This window comes from Ovis canadensis, chromosome 10 (assembly GCF_042477335.2).
Source record: "Ovis canadensis isolate MfBH-ARS-UI-01 breed Bighorn chromosome 10, ARS-UI_OviCan_v2, whole genome shotgun sequence".
NCBI lineage: Eukaryota > Metazoa > Chordata > Mammalia > Artiodactyla > Bovidae > Ovis > Ovis canadensis.
Window position 1 is genome coordinate 47,638,675 of NC_091254.1, and position 22,321 is coordinate 47,660,995.

The 22,321-nt window shown below is 48.3% G+C and overlaps 1 protein-coding gene across 1 annotated transcript in view; it reads right to left on the reverse strand.

The window, feature by feature from the left end:
- Positions 1-2,160: 2,160 nt before the first annotated feature.
- LOC138446887 (phospholipid-transporting ATPase IB) overlaps positions 2,161-22,321 on the reverse strand; it is a 480,129-nt gene continuing 459,968 nt past the window's right edge. The window contains exons 36-37 of the mRNA XM_069602276.1: positions 12,679-12,770; positions 2,161-7,711 (exon numbers count right to left, since the gene is read on the reverse strand). Of these exons, the coding sequence (XP_069458377.1) occupies positions 7,614-7,711; positions 12,679-12,770 (190 nt within the window). The 3' untranslated portion in view covers positions 2,161-7,613. The remainder of the gene's footprint in view (positions 7,712-12,678; positions 12,771-22,321) is intronic.

Genomic DNA, 22,321 nt, shown 5'->3' on the forward strand with positions numbered 1-22,321 from the left:
AGCTTTTCTTCCAAGGTGCAAGTGTCTTTTGATTTTGTGACTGCAATCACCATCCACAATGAGTTTGAAGGCCAAGAAAATAATATCTTTCACTGTTTCCACTTTCCCCATCTATTTGCCATGAAGTTATGAGACTGGATGCCATGATCTTAGTTTTTTGAATGTTGAGTTTTAAGTCATCTTTTTCACTCTCTTTTTTCACCCTCATCAAGAGGCTCTTTAGTTCTTTGCTTTCTGCCATTAGAGTGGTATCATCTGCATATCTGAGGTTGTTGATATTTCTCCTGGCAATCTTGATTCCAGCTTGTGATTCATCTAACCTGGCATTTCACATGATGTACTCTGCATATAAGTTAAATAAGCAGGGTGACAATATACAGCCTTGATGTACTCCTTTCCCAATTTTGAACCAGTCTGTTGTTCCATGTCCAGTTCTAACTGTTGCTTCTTATTTTGCATACAGGTTTCTCTCGAGGCAGGTAAGGTGGTCTGGTATTCCCATCTCTTTCAGAAGTTTCCACAGTTTGTTGTGATCCACACAGTCAAAGGCTTTAGCGTAGTCAGTGAAGCAGATGCATGAAGTTATTTTTAGTCCCTTAATGTTTCTTTGTATCCTGTTTCTGGAGGAGACATTTGTCCAGGTGACAGGCACTGCAGCAAAGGGGCCCAGGGCCTGTCTCAGAGTCCCTCAGTGTGCTAAGGGAAGTCACAGTAAATGTGTCAGTCACTCAGTTGTGTCTGACTCTTTGTGACCCCATGGACTGTAGCCCGCCAGGCTCCTCTGTCCATGGGATTCTCCAGGCAAGAATACTGGAGTGGGTAGCCATTGCCTCCTCCAGGGGATCTTCCCACCCCAGGGATTGAACCTGCTTCTCCCATATAGCAGGTGGGTTCTTTACTGTCTGAACCACAAGGGGAACCCATATGAAGTAGATAGGTAAGAGTTTTTTGGGTTCTGGCCTCAGGTCCTGCAGGGAACTGTGTCCAGCATGCTTTTCTTCCTCCCTACCCTCCACCCCTGGGACGTGTGGAGCTGCCAGACAAAGCCAGGCGGGTGGGCCACCGGCCAGGGTTCCGGTGAGGATGCCCCCTCCCCTGTGCTCCAAAGCTGACTTCTGGGCCCTCAGCTCCCCTAACCCTGGTTCCGCATGGCCTGGGCCATGTGAATTGTGCCTCCCAGGGAGGGACTTCTGGGGCTGTGGATGCTTGCCCGAATGCAACTCGTTGTGCCTGCAGAGACATGAGCTGTCTCGTGATGCTCTTGAAAATAATGTCAGGAAGGAAACCTTTCCTTCTGCCCTCCTGGTTCTGTGGTTGGTCAGGTTCATTGACATGAGACAGGAGAAGAGCACACACATTTCTTTAACATTTTTATGTGTACATCAGAGTCTTCAGGAGGAAAATCAAGACCCCAGCAGCTCATCTATTGTTTTACAGAAAGAGAGATTGTGGGACGTGAGCAGGAAATTTAGAGGGGGGAACTCGTGGAGGATCAGGGTTATTTCAGAAGATGGTTTGTCCATGCCTATGACTGCCTCCACACCCATTTCTGGTGGCAAGAACGTCCTTCTCTTCCTGGTGCAGGGAGGGAGGGCCCCTTTCTCACGGGGATGCTGGGGCCTAGCTGTCGGTGGAAAGCGGGGGCAGGGAGCCCTTCCCGCACCTGCTGTTTCACAGACGCCTTCAGCTCAAAGTCATCATTATGCCAAAGCGGTCCCTCTCCGGATGCCGTGTTTGGCCTCTCTTTCAGGACAGTGTCATGACTTCACACTTGACAACAGAATCTGAACTTCCCACATCTCAGTTTGCAAGGGAACTGGGATGAACCAAAGGGAATGAAGTAATTGAGAGAGAAGTCCTTCTGTGCACAGTTTGCCCCTTTGCCTGGTCAGTCCGGCTCAGGGAGGCCTCTCAGACCCGCTTCTCATAAAGGGGGCCTGGCCTCCCGCTCATCTGCAATTCAGATCACCCTGCCCGCCCGCCGTTCACAGTGATTCCAGGCTGTCAGCTCAGGAGGCAGAGCATGCGTGTGTGTGGGTGTGTGTGGGTGTGTGTAGTCTGTAGCTGCTGACAAAACCTCTGTGTAATAGGCCAAAGTCCCTATGGCAGGAGCTGCTTATTAGTGGGAAAGAAATTCACAAATACAGCCAGGTCCAATCATTTACTTTAACAAAAGATTTATTTGAAACAAGTTTGTGCAGACATACACCAGTCAACAGGATTGATCAAAGCCACGTATCACTACATTTTCCAACCCCCCCTCCCCAAAATACCAGTAAATGCCCTTCATTTGTATTCACTCCATGAGGAACCCCTGGCTCCCCTGTTCTGATAAAGACTGCTGTAATTTAACAACCAGAGGACGTTAATAGGACATGAGGACGATAGTAAGACTTCTAGAGGGGGAGGACAGGACCCCTATACTCCAGAGAAGAGCTGCCCACTCTGCTGGGAGCCAATTAAGCGAGCTGCCCCCTCCCCACACCCCCTTCCCTCTGCATAACCAGATGAAATCTCCCAGCCAAACACCATCTCAGCGGTGGCAGCACAGACGTGACAACAGAAAGGAGAACACGTGGCTTTGCCCAAGTGAAGGAGACACTGCAGGGTGGCAGGTTCAGACTGCAGCTGGAAGGGTGACCTGTCGGGGCTGCAGGCCCCAGGGGTTGGGGGTTGGGCGGGCAGCCCAACACACCTCCCAGCTCAGCCACCCGGGAGAGGGCAGGTGGAGTAAGAGCGACTGGACTTGGGTTGACGTTATTAATGGAAAACTGCGAACGCATTCCCCTGTGGGGAGGGGGGAGGCCCTGAGACAGGGCAGGTTGTCTTTCTGTTCTGTACCTGGCGTCTCCTGCTCTGCCTGTAGCTGCATGCCCAGCCATCTCAGGACCCCGGCCGGCTCCAGTCCCTCGGAAGGAAGTGGGTTCACATCCTGACCCTCAGGCGGCCCCCCTCCTGCTGGCCCTTTCTCCACAATGTCAGGCTGGCCTGTGAGAGGCTCTTGAGAAGGCTCTCTTGACCCTGGGTTTCCCCGGGCAGGGTTATTTGGGTAGCGCCAGTCTTTCCACTTGCTTCTTCCTCTTTCGTCATAAATCAAAGCCACCTGACACTTTGTTCCTGGCTTTTAAAATGCACAGGTCTCCTTTCTGTGGCCAGGTCAGGAGAAATGCCGATGGGCTAATCTCGGGAGTGTGTTTTTCTTGGTCTGATGCCTGGGAGTAGATATCACTAAGGCAACTTAGGTGAGAGATTGTCACTTGAAAACGAGCCGGCCTGGGTGTCAGAAGAATCGCTCCCTTGTCTCCTTCCTGCCCCCCCACCCCCCACCCCCAGTCAGGGGGGCAGAGGGGCTCTACTGGGTGACAGGTATGGGTTCTACGTGGTGTGGGGACATGGGGGCACGTGCTCCTCCTCCACTGCCGCTTGTTTCATGGTTCCAGCCACGTGGAGCTGATGTGGGCTCCCAGGGCTTTCTTCCCGCTGAAAGGATTCCCACGTACCTCACTGAGACCCAACAAACCAGAAGCCCTTTAAAACAGCCGGAGCTGGAGGTCTGGCATTAAATGAAGCTCTTGTAAAAGAGAGTGGAGGCATGTGCTGCTGGGCACTGGAGGATGCAAGAGAACTCAGTGACGAGTCCGACACGTCGAGCATCATGGGTCTCTTCCTTTTGGGGACACTTGTTAATTTGTCATCACGTGGGATCTCAGGTCCTGACCTCTAAGGCCCACTGGAAAATCTTCTAACTGTCCTCTTAGTTCTTCAAGATGGAAAGATGGCTAATAGGAGGCAAAATAATTTCCCCCCAAGACTTACAGAGACCAAGAATAGACTTTTAAAGCCATAAAGCCTCTGCTGTATGGCTCTATCTTTTTGGAAGGGACGCTTTATTTTCACTGTCTCCATCACTCATATATTTTCTAATTTAAGCATCTGTATGAAGAAACTGTTTAAGGAATATGATGGGGGGGGTGGTGGTGGCATCCTTTAACTTGACCTGATAAACTCTCTTCTTTGCGACATTATTTCAGGCTCTGCTTAACCAGTTTCCCTGTTAAAATTCTTTATGGCTCCCAGGAGATAAAGGCTACATTTCAAATGCTGAGCCTAAATCACACTTGAATTACTTGGGGACAGTGACCCTGGGCAGTAATTCAAGCCCTGGCTGAAACATGTGTAGTTCTTTCACATGTTCAAGACTAAAGACCACCTTATCTTAGAGCAGAGCTTTGAAAACATTCTATTCAACCTGTGGTCCAGGATGTAAATCTCTAGGAGTGGGACTATGATAGAAAATTCTCTTCTTTATGGCTCAAAAAGATAAAGGGTCATTGTTATAACAATGAGATGATAGACTACAGCTTTCTTTAAAGAACATTCAACTGTATAGTCGATAATATTATGTCCATATGCATTTTCAGACATTAGTTACTTATACTCACTTTTTCATGATTCATGGTTTCTGGACAAGTGAATATAGATTGTCACTGCCAGCTTCCTACAGCAAGACTAAAGCTTTGTCAGGGGAAAGCAAAGACCAGCTGAGCTCTCAGCTGTGGTCTCACAAGGCATAGCATCTTCTTCAAAGCACGGGGGTGGGGGGCGGTGGCGGTGGCGGTGGCGGTGGCCGTGGTGGTGGTGGTGGTGGTGGTGGTGGTGGTGGTGTGTGTGTGTGTGTGTGTGTGTGTGTGTGTGTGTGTGTGTTGGGAGATGGGAGACTGTAACACTGGTCAAGAAGTCTGGAATATTCTGCCTAGAGACAGACTAGAGCCATCAGTGACATCCCAAAATTATGACAAAGCCCCCAGACTGGTGATCACAGGCTAATCTCAACACCTCAGAAGAAATGGCTGATTTCTTCTGCTCTTTCATCTTCTCCTCTCAAGAGTTCAGGCACCCACCCATGCTCACCAGTGCAGAGCTGAGAGCTGGGGAGGCTGCTCTCTTCCACCTGCAGAGGCAGCTGGCACTGAGCAAAGGGTCAAATGAGCATCAGCAGCCTGGGTACCAGACAAGCCCAGCGCTGGGCTCAAGGGGGATCTGCCATTTTAGCCCAATCGAATTTCAGGCCCTGCAGTGCCGACCTGCCAGCCTGTGTCAGATTCCGTGTGGCAGAGTGACAAGTCCCAGGTGGCATCTCCACGGAGCTGACAGCGAGCGGCTTAGTCGGCCCACCCTGCTCTCAGAGGAGGGCTTGTGTGTGACACTCTGACCTCAATTTAAAGATAGGACAAACAACACAGCCCGAGTCGCCCCAGCTGAATGTCATGCATCTCATAGTGACAGCTGCTCCTCCCGGACACCCAGTTTAGTCATTTGGCTACAAGATAGCTTAACCGTGGGAGAGAATAAATAGAAAGGCATCTCTCTAGTGCTTCCTTCTCTGTGCATCTTTCATGACTGCAAAGGCTGTTTAGTCTCCTTCTCAAGAGAGCTGGAAAATATACTTCAATCTCAGAAAACTTGGAACTGTATTTCAATGTGAAAAATTAAAATCATAAAGCCCTAAACAAGCACACGCTGTAATTCACAAATCTGATTCGGAAGGCTTCAAGTTCAAGAGCCAGCCAAGTGTTTGACAATAGAATTGAGTTTGAATTCCCTTTTCCAACCACGCTTAGTTCCCAGATGAAACCAAATCGTCCCGGGTGCCTAGCGCAGCTCAATCCAAAGGTTCATTTCTCCTCTGTACTTAGGATGTCTTCCTTCTGTATGTGAAGGTGGGGCATCTGTCTGGCTTTGTGTGTTAATTACAGGCACGTATTTTGTTGTGATTCCTGCTCAAGGGTCCTCAACGCCCCCCTCTCGCTGGTTGCCCTAGTGTTTAAAATGCCTCAGACCTTGGGGAGGGAGGAGGAGCAATTTTCCTAACCTTGCCTGTTTGCTGTGCTGTTCTGCTTGCCCCGGAGCCCTCTCTGGGCTCTCATCACCTCTCATTTTCTGTAAGCCAGGCAGATCATACCCTAAATGATCTCAATGCCCAATCAGACCCGGATGCTCCGAAAAGAAGGCAAGGAAGCAAAATGCCCCATTGTTTTATTTCGTAATTTAGCATGGCCCTCCCCAGGAGAACTGTGTCCTTTTAACCAGCAACAGCTGCCCAGAAGTATTGATGTTACACCATCCAAATAGCTGGTTTGGCAACAAAGCTGCAAGCAGGGGACATGCCTCCAGGCTGGTTCCAGGTGGTGCCTTCCCTCCCGAAGGCACCTGGGTTTTGTCCTGTTCAGAACTTGGACAAACACGTGGCCACCCACCCCCCATCCCCCACCCCCCCCCGTGTTGGAATCAGGGACACTCCTGTTCAGACAGCTGCTTGCATCTGACATGGGCTGGATAGGAAGGAAAATCTGTCCAGGTAAGAAAAGCTGCTTGCTTGAAACGTCTGGAGCTCTTTTCAATTAAAACTGCAGGCCTGTGGACACTGTAGGCTGATCATGACCACTGTCTGGGCTTCGGGCTTGATTTCAGAATTCTACTGAGATTTGCAGGAAAAGCATCCTCCTTTGGTGTCTCTGCCGCCGCTCCCCTGCAGTGGCTGTCTTCCTCGGCATCCTCAGGGACCCTCACTGGGCTATTTATCCTCCCAGAGTCCTCAGCACCCTCAGGGACCCTCACTGGGCTATTTAACCTCCCAGAGTCTGAAGCGACCGGTGTGTTCCTTTGCTGCGGAGACATGCTGTAAATTGACTTGAAATCCAAAATGTGCTCTGAACTCCCAAGAGAATGAGTGTGGGTTCTAATTTAAGCAGGTGTCAAGGTCCAGGGGTCTGGGGGCCAGAAAATGAGGTTTGCAAGCCTGAGCAGGGCAGGCAGGGCTCCAGCAAGTCCACATCACCCTGACCCACAGGCCTCCTTGCCACCAGAAAGAGGAAGATAAACACTTGGAATATATGCAAATTGCTGTTTCTTTAGATAGAGAAGAAGGGGGCTTTCTTGCATCCGTTTCTGAATCTGGGGGAGGAGGGAGGGTGAGGATCGGAGCCGGTGCCTGCAGCTGCCATGCACCAAGCGCAGGGCCAACCATGCAGCAGGACTGTTGTTTGGGCGCCCGGCCGGGAGGCACCGGGCAGGAGGGGGCAGGAGACTGTGCGGACCCCGGCGGGTCTGCCCTGCCGAGACCATGACTGAAGTTCCAAAAGTTCTTCTCAGGTTTACCACCCAGATACCTATGTTTATGACTTCATTGCAATCACGATGATGATGCCAACTTCAAACCAACACATGGGACATCAAAGCCAGTGGGCTGTCCACCTCGAGGGAAGGTTCCGTGCAGCCTGCGGAACAAACCTGCGGGTATCCGACCCCCCAGCTGGGCTCCTCACGCAGCACGAAAGCCCGTCCCTGTTTTCTCAGAGCCACCCGGACGGATGTGTAAATACTGGGGAAACATAATGGTTTTAATTTCACACCTCACAGCGCACAGCTGAACGCTTAAACAAGAGTCGGGCCGAGCATGGCGGACGAGCAGGGAGGGCGTGGGGCACCCTGGCGGTCCAGCTCCAGGGTCGCCAGGGCGCAGAGCGAAGGAACGGGCTAAGGCCACAGGACGTGTTGCGGTGTTTTGGCTGCTGCCATGAGTCTCTCCTCGCGCTCCGGCGGGAGGCAGCGTCCTACTTCTTCCTGGATTTCTGCTTCGTGGTGTCGTAGGCGCGCACGATTTCCTCCTGAGTCACGGCTCCATGTTCCTCCTGGGAGAAGGCGTACCCATCTGCAAGAGGAGCACAGGGGCCAGTGAGGAGGAGCGTCCAGAGCAGCCGCTCTGGGGGGTGACACTGCGGCTCTGTAGCCTTGGATGGGGGTCCAGGGACCTGTGACCCCCGTGAAGGGGTCGGTGCTGACACGACTGGGCAGGGCTCAGAGGGGTGGCCTCCCATTTAGCGCAGCCTGTGAGGCATCATCTGTGGGTCACTGGGCCGTGGCTGCACTTTCCCACCACCCATCAAGGGGAAAGGCAAGTCGTCCTGTGCGGGAAACATTCCAATGCGCCCTGAGCCGCAGCCCAGTCAGTAATTCATGCAGCCCTAAACGCACTAACAGGAAAGGCTGGCAGAGCGCACGTGGTGCTGGGAGCCTGCCTGGCTGATGTCGCACGGATCTGGACCGGCAATAAATTACAGTGAGTGTGTGTTTTCGTCTAAATAAAGCAAAAGATCACTAGATAAAGTTGAGTTTAATGATTGGCCCAGTGACTACATAAAGACTAGATTTTACAACCAGTACCAATAATGATTTTTTTTTTGGGGGGGGGGGCCACAAAGCTTGTGAGATTTTAGTTCCTCACCCAGGGATCGAACCTGGGCCCTTGGCATTGACAGCCTGGAGTTCCTAACCACTGGATCCCCAAGGAGGTCCCAGTTCCAATGATGACGACAGCAGACAATTATTAAATGCTCTGTGTCTCGGGCACTGTTGTATGTATTATGCTAAGCACACATGGCTTGCTTCCTCCTCTTGACAGCCCTAGGAGACAGGTGAGAGTTCTTCCCATGTCACAGGTGGGGAAACTGAGGCACAAGGTGGCAGAGCTGGGAGCCAAGCCCAGGCAGGGCCCACATTCCCCTGCAGCTCTGTCCTGTGTTTTTGGGACAGAGTTTGCATTCCCAGCTCGAGGCAGGACAGTCCCTCCTAACCAGCCATTCCCACTGGAGGGACATTTGCAAGACGCCCTCTCTGCTCACCGACCCTCCTGGGTCAGAGGTCTGGAAACTCCCCACAGCCAGATAAGACCTTCTGAGCAAAAGACAGCCCAGGCCAGGGCCTGCCTCCCATCCACACCTGTTTATGACTTATCCCTGGTGCTGTTATCTCATCATGTCCTTTAAAGGAGAACGAGAAATCAGGAGTTTTGCCTGTGTATCATACTGCATATCTTTTTTGTTTGCATTTTTATTTTATATTGAAGTATAGTTGATTCATAGCGTTGCGTTTTGGGTGGACAGCACAATGACTTAGTTATACACATGTTCAGTTCAGTTCAATTGCTCAGTCATGTCCACCTCTTTGCTATCCCATGGGCTGCAGCATGCCAGGCCTCCCTATCACCAACTCCCGGAGTTTACTCAAACTCATGTCCATTGAGTTGGTGATGCCATCCAACCATCTCATCCTCTGTTGACCCCTTCTTCTCCTGCCCTCAATCTTTCCCAGCATCAGAGTCTTTTCAAATGAGTAAGCTCTTTGCATCAGGTGGCCAAAGTATTGGAGTTTCAGCTTCAATATCAGTCCTTCCAATGATCTCCTTTAGGATGGACTGGTTGGATCTCCTTGCTGTCCAAGGGGCTCTCAAGAGTCTTCTCCCAGTTAAAAAGCATCAGTTCTTTGGTTGTCAGCTTTCTTTATAGTCCAACTCTCACATCCATACATGACTACTGGAAAAACCATAGCCTTGACCTGATGGACCTTTGTTGGCAAAGTAATGTCTCTGCTTTTAAATATACATGTGTGTGTATTCTTTAAGCTCTTTCCCCATTCAGGTTATTAGGGAGTATTGAGCAGAGTTCCCTGAGCTACACAGTAAGGTCTCTTGTCTGTCTGTTTTATATACAGTCGTGTGTACTCGTCAGTCCCAGTTTCCTGTCCTATCCCTTCCCCCCCACCCCCATGCCATGAGTTCATTTGCTGTGATTCTGCTTCTGTTTTATACAAGTTCATTTGTAGCCTTTTTTAGATTCTGCATGTAAGTGACATCCTGTGATATTTGTCTTTCTGTGTCTGACCTACTTCACTTAGTAGGTAAGTGCTTCTCCCACACCTGGGGAGGCAGGCAGCCACGGGGCTTTCCATCCTAAGCTGGCTGTCGCCCCGCCCCACCTTTACAGGGGATCTGGAGCCCAGGGCCGAGGCCCCAGGTGAGGAGGGCTGGCCAGTCCTTGCTTGGCCACAGAACTGGTGCCCTTTAAGGTTTCAGTCTCCTGGGTTTACTTTTCTGTAAAATAAATGGCCTGTACCGGATGAGGCCTTCACCACGAGTCTTCCATGCGGGCACCAGGAAGGGCCCTCGGCTGGCAGTGCCCAGGCCACAGAGCCCTCTCCTGCAGGCAGACTGTTTCTATCCTTGGCATCCCCAGGGGAGGCCTCCACTCCAGGCCAGGGACCAAGGAGCCTGACTTGACAATCAGCCCAGACAAAACAATTGCTAACTGTGTTTTAATGTGTCTTCTCTGGGGGTGGATGGGCTGGAGTGAAGGGGACTTGCTGAGATGTACAAGTAAACATTGCCTGGGAATGTCCTGTAGGGAAGAGGACCTTAGCATCTGGAGTGGTCTACTCCCTGTTCCAGGGGCAGGGCTGCAGCCTTGTCTTTTATTTCTTGTTTTCTGTTCAGACCCGCCTGCACCTGGGGAAATCAGCTGCAGTGCCCTCCCGGGCTCCTGTTTCCACTCACAGGCACAGGACTGTCAGGTGGGGTAGCTCGGCCCCTCGCAGGTGGGGAGGGTTTCCAGGGAAGCTTCTGGTCCGACAGCAGAGCTATTCTCCTGGAGACCCCTCCACCGGCTCTCCCAGGGAGCATCCACCAGGAGGTTCTCAGCCTCAACTGAGGCTAAGTGGACTTGCAAGAAAGAAAGGATGGTGGTCCTGGGGACAAGGGTGCTCTGTGATTCAGATAAACATTTTCGTCTTGGAAACCAGGCCTGGGAGGGGTTAGACCAGAACCACCAGAACAGTAATCACCCAGCCAGACTCCGCTTGCCCAGCCTGACAAAGATTCCCCATCACTCACAGCTCCTGCCAGATGAACAGGTAACTTGCCATCTGCATTCAAACAGGGAAGAGGGGAGCTCTGGCTCTTAGCATTTCCCACCATCATTCATCTCCAGGAAGTCCTAAGAGCCGGGAAGGAATGCTGGGGGCCTGGAGAACACACTTGATGGCTGGCGCATCCGCTTTCTAGACGCTCAGCCGCGGCCGGGACCCAAGGACAGTGTTCGGGTAGGTGGGAGGGCAGACGCACTGCTTAGCTGTTTTGTCTTCTTCTGGTAGAACATTTGGGGAAGTCCATAAAATTGGGTCATTTTTTCATTATTTTGGAATAAAACGTCCCTTAAGTAGTAGCATTCCTTCAATGCTGAGCTCTGATAACATCTTAGGGAAAGTAGCTGTTTCCTGTCTGGAAGAGTCCTCAGAGCAGTAGAATGTGGAAAGACCAGGGGGACGGTAAGGAGATCAGACCAGCCAGGGAACGCTGAGCTCAGGCTGCGGACACGGTGTACGTGCGGTCCCTGTGAGCAAGTGCTCCGGGACCTGGGCTCCCGGTTCCCTGGGAACACTGAGGCCGGAGGCTGCTCCTTATGCAAGATCATCTTCTCTGGGGGTGGGTGAACACCCTGCTGTCCATCAGGGTCTTACTACTAGTTGCTGACTGTCTTTAAGACATGGTGTGATTTCAGCAGCTTGCTCAATATGTTTGTACTTGCTCATTGGAATTTTTTTGTGTGTGTATGTCCTTCAAAATATGTCTGACGCAGGATACAGCATGCTTGGGGCTGGTGCATGGGGATGACCCAGAGAGATGTTATGGGGAGGGAGGTGGGAGGGGGGTTCATGTTTGGGAACGCATGTAAGAATTAAGGATTTTAAAATTTAAAAAAAAAAATATGGAGAGTTCAGAAAACAATTCTTAGTTGTTTTAAGAGCCTTTCCAGTTGTTGCCAGACGCTTCTTGCATGGGTCCTCGTGTGGTCTTTGCTCTCCTCTCTGTTCTTTCTCTGGTTGGAGGCTAAACGGCACAAGCCCCATGTTTATGGAGCCAGTGCTCCTGTTCCTCGTGGGCTGTGCACCAACCATCATGTGGCCTAACAGACTGTGTAAGATGGACATCATTCCATTTTTTCTCCTCAGGTGAGAAAACAGATGTTCAAAGAAATATGTAAGGGGCTCAAACTTACTCAATTAGTGGCAGAAAAGTAATACCTAGCATTTATCAGAGTCCTTACTGTTAGGCTCTGTTCCAGGCACTCTGTACGCACAAGCTCAGAGAATCATCCCAGTAACCCAGGTATGTTCTCATGTCCTCCCTGGTTTATAGAAACAGAGGCGTTAACTCACCTGAGATCACAGAGGGGCAGAGATGGGATAGGACTGCAGGCAGCCCGGCTCCAAGGTGCGACCCCGAACCTGGGAGCCCACCACCCCACCTCCTCCAGACTCACCCTCTCAAGGATCAGAGGCCCTGGCTGGGCTCTGGAGCCCCAGGCGGTGCTGGATCAGTTACTGCACTGACCTGAGGCTTGGCCAGGTGTCCTGAGGCAGGTAAGCCCATTACCTCCCCAGCTCCATTCCCGCTGACTCTCATGTCTCCCGCTCCCCTGGCCTCTGGCACATCCCCGTGGACCCCACTTGGCAGAAACCAGGCCGAGCCTCCACTTGCGGGGCCAGGGGAGGCAGGGGCTAATGATTGTCATTGCTTAGTTTGCCAAGAGCATGAGGCCATCCTTGGGGGGCACCAGGCAAAGGCAACATCACTTCCATCTTAGAAAGAATCTGACTGGGAGGCTAACCACATCTGAGTTTTAAATTTATGGACCATGTCATTCAGACACTTGACTGGGTCCTAGGGAATTACCTGCCATCTGGCTGGCCCTGCCTGGGGCCAGGTACACCAATTCCACTTCCCCATGTGGGGCTCCAGCCTGGCCGTGGTCTCCCTCCATCCCCCCGCCCCAGGGGGCTACTCACGTGGCATGGACTGCTGGAGGGAGCTGCCCCGGAAGAGGGTGGGCGGCGTCTTCCTGCTCAGCCTCTTTAGCAGCCGGTCTCGCTCGTTCATCCTGGGGGCACAGCGCACATGGTCAGTCATCAGCCCCGCGGATACCTCCTGGAGGTGCTTGGAGGGCAACTTCAGGTCGTAAGATGAAACAGACCAGGAAGAAGCTGCCCCATCCAGAAGAACGCCCCATCTCATCAGCACCCGTCTGTTCACACAGATGCTACCTGCTGCTGTTCGACTCCTTGAACTGGGTCCTCTGAAAGCCGTCCTATGTCCAGCTCTCCCTGTGCAGGACGCCTTGGAGCCCCACCCGCCTCACACAGGAGGGGACCAGAGCTATGGTTCTGGTGAATGAAAACCCTCCATCCCTGCCAGGCCTGGAGCCTCCCCCGGTACCCTGGGGACCCGGCAGGAAATGGTTTCTTTCTGCAGAACCTGATGCTTCTTTAGAACCACGGTGAACACCAAGGTGCATTTTCTTTGAAAATACAAGGATTAGGAGTTCTTCCTGCCTCTCCAGACATGATCCTCTCCAAGGCCACCACTGCTGCGGGGAGACAGAGGTCCCCCCTGAGGATGGCTGGGCTTTATGCCTGCAGACCAAGGGAAGGGGTACTTGGGGTGGTACAGTGCCCTGACTTCCTCCTGTTGGGGGGACGTCACTGGGCTTTCCCCAAGAGACCACGGTGTACAGAGCTGCCCACACTATCTGTGATGGCTGGACTGGGCCCCTCCAGACTGCGCCTGTGGGAGCCCCAACCCTTCAGGATGCCAGGATGGGGCTGGATTAGGACAGGGGGCTTTTAAAGAGCTGATTAAGTTCAATGGGTTCCCTGGTGGCTCAGACGGTAAAGAAAACATCTGTAATGCAGGAGATCTGGGTTCACTCCCTGGGTTGGGAAGATCCCCAGGAGAAGAGAATAGCTACCCACTCTAGCATTCTTGCCTGGAGAATCCCATGGACAGAAGAGCCTGGCGGCCTACAGTCCACAGGGTTGCAAAGAGTTGGACACGACTGAGCAACTAGTGTTAAGTTCAAATGGAGTCGTTGGGTCAACCCTAATCCAATCTGACAGGGTCCTTATGAGGAGCGGCGATTAAGACACACACACACAGAGGGATGACCAAGCGAGGACACGGAGAGGAAACTGCCTTCACCTACAAGCAGAGGAGGCCACCCCCGGAGGAACCAGCCTGGTAGACACCTTGCTCTGGGACTTCTGACCTCCAGAACCGTGAGAAAACACTGCTGTTGTTTAAACCACCTGCTGAGTGGTACTTGCTATGGCAACGCACACAGCCCCCTCCCCGACCCCCAATCTGCTCTGCCCCGCTTCCCACGATGGAAGTTGTAGGAGAAGCCAGGGTTGCTTATGGTCCAGGCCTGAGCCCAGGGCCCACTTCATGCTCCCCCAAGGGCCTGTGCGGGGGAGCAGGGCCCAGCTCCTCTCCACAGACCTACGAGCTGAAGTTCACTGTGCACCAAGACTGCAGTGCCTGATTATCTTGGTTGGAAGGACGAGCCTCAGCCTGCCCACCTCGGGAAGACAGGTGATGAGAACATGCGCTTCTCTCTCCCCTCACACTGCTTCTTCCTGCCCTCTCGTCTTTCCTTCCAGGGAAATGAACTGCTCTGAACCACCACCCTGAGCCACAAGGCTGGGCAGATGCACCATCCACAGCTCCCAGACTCTCTGGGCATCACCAGGCACTGCGGTCTTCGAGCAGGTATGCTGATCAAGGTGCTTGGTTATTCGTCAGCGTGACTTACTTCCACACACACACTCAGACACAGTCTCCACTTGCACTCTTGTACCAAGTCCTACAAGTGTTGGAAAAGCTCAAGACAGAAAGGGGTGTAAGAATAATATTTACCACTTCCAGCATTCTGCTATCTATACATGGTTTGAAAGTCACCTACTCATGCAGACTTAGGAAGAAAGGTAAAGAAAACACAATCAAATATTTACTTTGGTTAATTCTGCTTAATAAGAAGAAAAAAAAGGAGTACAGATTACTCAGGAAAGAATAAGTTATGTCTAAAAAAGAGAACTCTTGACAAAATATTACAAACCAAATTCAGCAGTATAATTAAAGGATTATATAACCTTAACAAGGGCTTTGCTTGTGGCTCAGTCAGTAAATAATCTGCCTGCAATGCAGGAGACCCAGGTTCAATCCCTGGGTCAGGAAGATCCCCTGGAGAATGATATGGCAACCCACTCCAGTATTCTTGCCTGGGAAATTCCATGGACAGAGGATCCTGGCTGGCTCCTGCCCATGGGGTCTCAAGAGTTGGAAACAACTTAGCGACTAACTACCACCAACAACCTCACCAAATGGGATTTATCCCCGAACGCAAAGGTGGTACAACATACAAAAATCAATCAATATAATACACCACATTGACAGAATGAAAGGACAGTATCAATGATCTCCTAAATTCACACAGAAAAATCATTTGACAAAGTCCAATGCCCTTTCATAATAAAAATACTCAGCAAACTAAGACAAGAAGGGAAATTCCTCAACAGAGCATTTATGAAAAAGCCACAATTGACGACATACTCTGTAGTGAAACACATCTCTCTTATGATCAGGAACAAGACAAAGCTGTGTGGTTTTACCACTTCTATTCAACAGATTTACTGGATGTTCTAACCAAAGCAGTTAGGTAAGATTCTAACAACTTTTTTTTTAATAGAAATGGAAAAATTTCTCCTAACGTTCAAGTAGTCAAAATGATCTTGAAAAAAGAACAACAGAATTATTGGACTCATACTTCCTGATTTCAAGATTTACTATAAAACCATAAATGAAAGTGAGTCACTCAGTCGTGCCCAACTCTTTGCTACCCCATGGATTAAATAGTCCATGGAATTCTCCAGGCCAGAACACTGGAGTGGGTAGCTGTTCCCTTCTCCAGGGGATCTTCCCAACCCAGGGAATGAACCCAGGTCTCCTGCATTGCAGGCAGATTTTTTTTATCAACTGAACTACAAGGAAGTCCTGAAATTCACAGACATATAAACCAGTGTAGCGTAGTTAAGAGCCTAGTAGTAAACTTGTACATCTATGGTTGGCTGACTTTTGCCCAAGGTACCAAGACCATTCATGAGGAGAAAAAAGTCTCTTCAGCAAATGCATCTGGAGTAACTGAGGTTGAGCTCTAGCCTGCAATCACATGCAAAAAGTAGCTCAGAATGGGCCAAAGACCTAATGTAAGAGCTGTGCTTGTTGTTCGGTCACCCCAGTCATGTCTGACTCTTTGCAACCCCATGCACTGCACCACACCAGGCCTCCCTGCCACTGTAAGAGCCAAAACTACATAAATCTTTATATGGATAAAAATAAAAAGATTTTTATATATCTATATAGAACTATATAAATATTTATGACTTTAGATATGGCAGTTTCTTAGCTGTGATACCCAAAGCATAGGCAACAACAACAAATATAGATAAACTGGGCTTCATCAAAATTAAAAGCTTTTCTGAATCAAAGACATTATTAACAATGTGAACAATCCAATCAAAAAATAGGTCTTCTATATGTCTAAAAAATAGACATTTCTCCAGACAGATGGCTGAAAGATATGAAAAGATGGTCAACATCGTTATCAGGGAAATGCAAATCAAAACCACAAGGAGATTCCACTTCACAATGGTCAGAATGGCTATCATCAAAAAATCTACGAACAATAAATGCTGGAGACGGTGTAGAGAAAAAGGAACACTTCTACCCTGTCAGTGGGAATATAAATTGGCACAATATACATGAGTACAACTATTACAGAGACCAGTATGGGGGTTCCTTACAAAACAATATAGAATGACCATGCGATCCTTAAATTCCACTGCTAGGCATATATCCAAAGAAAAACATAATTCAAAATGATATATGCACTCCAGTGTTCACTGTAGCACTATTTACAATAACCAGGACACGGAAGCAACCTAAGTGTCCATAGACAGAGGATGGATAAAGAAGACATGGTACATACATATATACTGGAATCAGTAATTCAGTCGCTCAGTTGTGTCCGACTTTGTGACCCCATTGACTGCACACACCAGGCCTCAGTGTCCATCACCAACTCCCGGAGTTTACTCAAACTCAAGTCCATTGAGTCAGTGATGCCACCCAACCATCTCATCCTCTGTGTCCCTTCTCCTCCTGCCTTCAATCTTTCCCAGCATCAGGGTCTTTTCCAATGAGTCAGTTCTTCATATCAGGTGGCCAAAGTAATGGAGCTTCAGCTTCAGCATTAGTCCTTCCAATGAATATTCAGGATTGATTTCCTTTACGGTGGACTGGTTAGATCTCCTTGCAGTCCAAGGGACTCTCAAGAGTCTTCTCCAATACCACAGTTCAAAAGCATCACTTCTTAGGCGCTCAGCTTTCTTTATAGTCCAACTCTCACATCCATACGTGACTACTGAAAAAACCATAGCTTTGACTAGATGGACCTTTGTTGGCAAAGTAATAACTCCCCTTTTTAATATGCTGTCTAGCTTGGTCATAACTTTTCTTCCAAGGAGCAAGCATCTTTTAATTTCATGGCTGCAGTCACCATCTGCAGTGATTTTGGAGCCCCCCAAAATAAAGTCTGTCACTGTTTCCATTGTTTCCCCATCTATTTGCCATGAAGTGATGGAACCGGATGCTATGACCTTAGTTTTCTGAATGTTGAACTTTAAGCCAACTTTTTCACTCTCCTTTTTCACTTTCATCAAGAGGCTCTTTAGTTCTTTGCATTCTGCATTAAAGGTGGTATCATCTGTGTATCTGAGGTTATTGATATTTCTCCCGGCAATCTTGATTCCAGCTTATGTTTCATCCAGACTGGCATTTCTCATGATGTTCTCTGTGTATAAGTTAAATAGGCAGGGTGACAATATACAGCCTTGATGTACTCCTTTCCCAATTTAGACCCAGTCTGTTGTTCCATGTCCAGTTCTAACTGTTGCTTCCTGACCTGCATACAGATTTCTCAGGAGGCAGGTCAGGTGGTCTGGTATTCCTATCTCTTTCAGAATTTTCCACAGTTTGTTGTGATTCACACAGTCAAAGGCTTTGGCATAGTCAATAAAGCAGAAGTAGACCTTTTTCTGGAACTCTCTCGCTTTTTCGATGGTCCAACAGATGCTGGCAATTTGATCTCTGGTTCCTCTGTCTTTTCTAAATCCAGCTTGAACATCTGGAAGTTCACAGTTCACGTACTGTTGAAGCCAGGCTTGGATAATTTTGAGCATTACTCTGCTATTATGTGAGATGAGTGCAATTGTGAGGTAGTTTGAGCGATCTTTGGCATTGCCTTTCTTTGGGATTGGAATGAAAACTAACCTTTTCCAGTCCTGTGGCCACTGCTGAGTTTTCCAAATTTGCTGGCATATTGAGTGCAGCATTTTCACAGCATCATCTTCCAGGATTTGAAAATGCTCAACTGGAATTCCATCACCTCTACTAGTTTTGTTCATAGTGATGCTTCCTAAGGCACACTTGACTTCACATTCCAGGATGTCTGGCTCTAGGTGAGTAATCATACCATCATGATTATCTGGGTCATGAAGATCTTTTTTGTATAGTTCTTCTGTGTATTCTTGCCACTTCTTCTTAATATCCTCTGCTTCTGTTAGGTCCATACCATTTCTCTCCTTTATTGAGCCCATCTTTGCATGAAATGTTCCCTTGGTATCTCTAATTTTCTTGAAGAGATCTCTAGTCTTTCCCATTCTGTTGTTTTCCTCTATTTTTTTGCACTGATCACTGAGGAAGGCTTTCTTATCTCTCCTTGCTATTCTTTGCAACTCTGCATTCAAGTGGGTATCTTTCCTTTTCTCCTTTGCCTTTCGCTTCTCTTCTTTTCACAGCTATTTTTAAGGCCTCTTCAGACAACCATTTTGCCTTTTTACATTTCTTTCTCTTGGGGATGGTCTTGATCACTACCTCCTGTACAATGTCATGAACCTCTGTCCATAGTTCTTCAGGCACTCTGTCAGATCTAATTCCTTGAATCTATCTGACATTTCCACTGTATAATTGTAAGGGATTTGATTTAAGTCATACCTGAAAGGTCTAGTGGTTTTCCCTACATTCTTCAATTTCAGTATGAATTTGGCAATGAGTTCATGATCTGAGCCACAGTCAGCTCCTGGTCTTGTTTTTGCTGACTGTATAAAGCTTCTCCATCTTTGGCTGCAAAGAATATAATCAATCTGATTTTGGTATTGACCACTGGTGATGTCCATGTGTAGAGTCTTCTCTTCTGTTGTTGGAAGAGGGTGTTTTCTATGACAAGAGCATTCTTTTGTCAAAACTCTATTAGCCTTTGCCCTGCTTCATTCTGTACTCCAACGCCAAACTTGCCTGTTACTCCAGGTATTTCTTGACTTCCTACTTTTGCATTCCAGTCCCCTATAATGAAAAGGATATCTTTTTTGGGTGTTAATTCTAGAAGGTCTTGTAGGTCTTCATGGAACTGTTCAACTTCAGCTTCTTTAGCATTACTGATTGGGGCATAGACTTGGATTACTGTGATACTGAATGGTTTGCCTTGGAAACGAACAGAGATCATTCTGTCATTTTTGAGATTGCATCCAAGTACTGCATTTTGGACTCTTGTTGACTATGATGGCTACTCCATTTCTTCTAAGGGATTCTTGCCCGCAGTAGTAGATATAATGGTCATCTGAGTTAAATTCACCCATTCCAGTCCATTTTAGTTTGCTGATTCCTAAAATGTCATTGTTCACTCTTGCCATCTTGTATTTGATCACTTCCAATTTGCCTTGATTCATGGACATAACATTCCAGGTTCCTATGCAATATTCCTCTTTGCAGCATCAGACTTTGCTTCTATCACCAGTCACATCCACAACTGGGTGTTGTTTTTGCTTTGGCTCCATCTCTTCATTCTTTCCAGAGTTATTTCTCCAATGATCTCCAGTAGCATATTGGGCACCTACCGACCTGGGGAGTTCATCTTTCAGTGTCATAACTTTTTCCCTTTTCATACTGTTCATGGGGTTTTCAAGGCAAGAGTACTGAAGTGGTTTGTCATTCCCCTTGCCAGTGGACCACGTTTTGTCAGAACTCTCCACCATGACCCATCCGTCTTGGGTGGCCCTACACAGCATAGGCTCATGGTTTCACTGAGTTAGACAAGGCTGTGTCCATGTGATCAGATTAGTTAGTTTTCTGTGATTGTGGTTTTCAGTCTGTCTGCCCTTTGATGGAGAAGGATAAGAGGCTTACGGAAGCTTCCTGAAGGGAGAGACTGACTGAGGGGGGAAACTGGGTCTTGTTCTGATGGATGGGGCCATGCTCAGTAAATCTTTAATCCAATTTTCTGTTGATGGGTGGAGCTCTATTCCCTCCCTGTTGTTTGACCTGAGGCCAAATTATGGTGGAGGTAATGAAGATAATGGCAGTTCACTTCAGTTCAGTCGCTCAGTCCTGTTTGACTCTGTGACTCCATGAATCGCAGCACGCCAGGCCTCCCTGTCCATCACCAACTCTCGGAGTTCACTCAAACTCACGTCCATCGAGTCGGTGATGCCATCCAGCCATCTCATCCTCTGTCGTCCCCTTCTCCTCCTGCCCCCAATCCCTCCCAGCATCAGAGTCTTTTTCAATGAGTCAACTCTTGGCATGAGGTGGCCAAAGTATTGGAGTTTCAGCTTTAGCATCATTCCTTCCAATGAAATCCCAGGGTTGATCTCCTTTAGAATGGACTGGTTGGATCTCCTTGCAGTCCAAGGGACTCTCAAGAATCTTCTCCAACACCACAGTTCAAAAGCATCAATTCTTTGGCGCTCAGCTTTCTTCACAGTCCAACTCTCACATCCATGCATGACCACTGGAAAAACCATAGCCTTGACTAGACGACCTTTGTTGGCAAAGTAATGTCTCTGCTTTTTAATATGCTGTCTAGGTCGGTCATAACTTTCCTTCCCAGGAGTAAGCATCTTTTAATTTCATGGCTGCAGTCACCATCTGCAGTGATTTTGGAGCCCCCCAAAATAAAGTCCAAAACAATGCCATTAGCAGCAAAATGGACAGACCTGGAGATGATCACATCAACTGAGGTAAGTTAGACAAAGACAAATATCGTATCACTTAGATGGGGAAACTAAAAACACTAATAAAAATGATACAAATGAGCTTAGTTTCAAAGCAGCCTCACAGATCTCAAAATCACACTTAAGATTAACAAAGGGGAAACTTGGGGGAAAGTGATAAATTAGGAGATTTGGATTAACATGTACACACTATTATATATCAAATAGATAACTGACAAGGACTCAAAGCTATACACTGAGCACAAAGTTATGACACTGAGTGTGTACACTCAGTGTTCTGTAATGATACACATATAAAGTATATATATAAATATATATATATAACTGAATCATGTTGCTATTCACATGAAACTGATACAACATTGTAAATCAACTATACTCCAATGGAAATCTTTTTAAGAAAGTGAAAGGACAACCACAGAATGAAAGTATTTACAAATCGAGTATCTGGTAAGGGCCTAGTACCCAGAATGTATCAATAATCCCAACTCCACAGCAAAAAGACAGACAAACCAAACCGAAAACGGGCGAAGGATATGGATACATTATCTGAAGAAGAAACACCATGGTCAATGAGCACATAGGAAGATACTCAACATCACTAGTCATTAGGGAAATGCAAATCAGAGCCACAAAGAAATAGCACCTAGCATCTACTAGGACAGCTATAAGAAAAACGAGAACAAATAATGACAAGTCTTGGAGAGGATGTGGAGAGATGAGAACATTAGCACATTACTGGTGGGCCTGTAAAATGGTTCTGCCATGGTTCTTCAGGAACTTCAATGTGGAACAGCTATCTCACCTAGCCATTCGACTCCTAGGTTACGTAACAGCCCAAAGAACCGAAAATGGACTCAGACCCTTGTACACCAATGTCTGCAGCAGTGTTATTCATAATAACAGTCCAGACCTATCAATTGCTGTGTGGATAAACCACGTGTGGTCTAGCCATACGGTAGAATATAATTCAGCCACAAAAAGCAACGAAGTACTGACATGGGCACAACATGGAAGAACCTTGAACACCTTACAGTGAGTGAAAGGCGCCAACCCAGTAGGCCACGTCTCATCTGGTTTCATTTACGTGAGGCCTCTGGAACAGGCAACTACATGGAGACAGAAGAATGGGCAGGGACTGCAGCGGGCAGCTGGGGGGAGGTGGGGAGGGGAGGCGAGCGGGGAGCTTCCGCTGAAAGCATCTGAGGTTTCCGTCTGGGGAGATGCAAATGGTCTGGAACTAAACAGGGGTGATGGCTGCACAGCAGGTGGATGTAGTAAACGCCATCGAACTGTACACTTAGAACGGTAACTCTCCTGTACAGAGTAAACAAGGGCTTATACTGAACTATAGTCAGTATCCTGTGATAAACCACAATGGAAAATATGAAAAAATACATATGTATAACTGACTCATTTTGCTGTACAGCAGAAATTAATACAACATTGTAAACCAACTCTACTTCAATAACACTAAAAAAAATAAAACTAAATTTGAAAGGACAGGGACTGGCTTCTGAATGGAGCA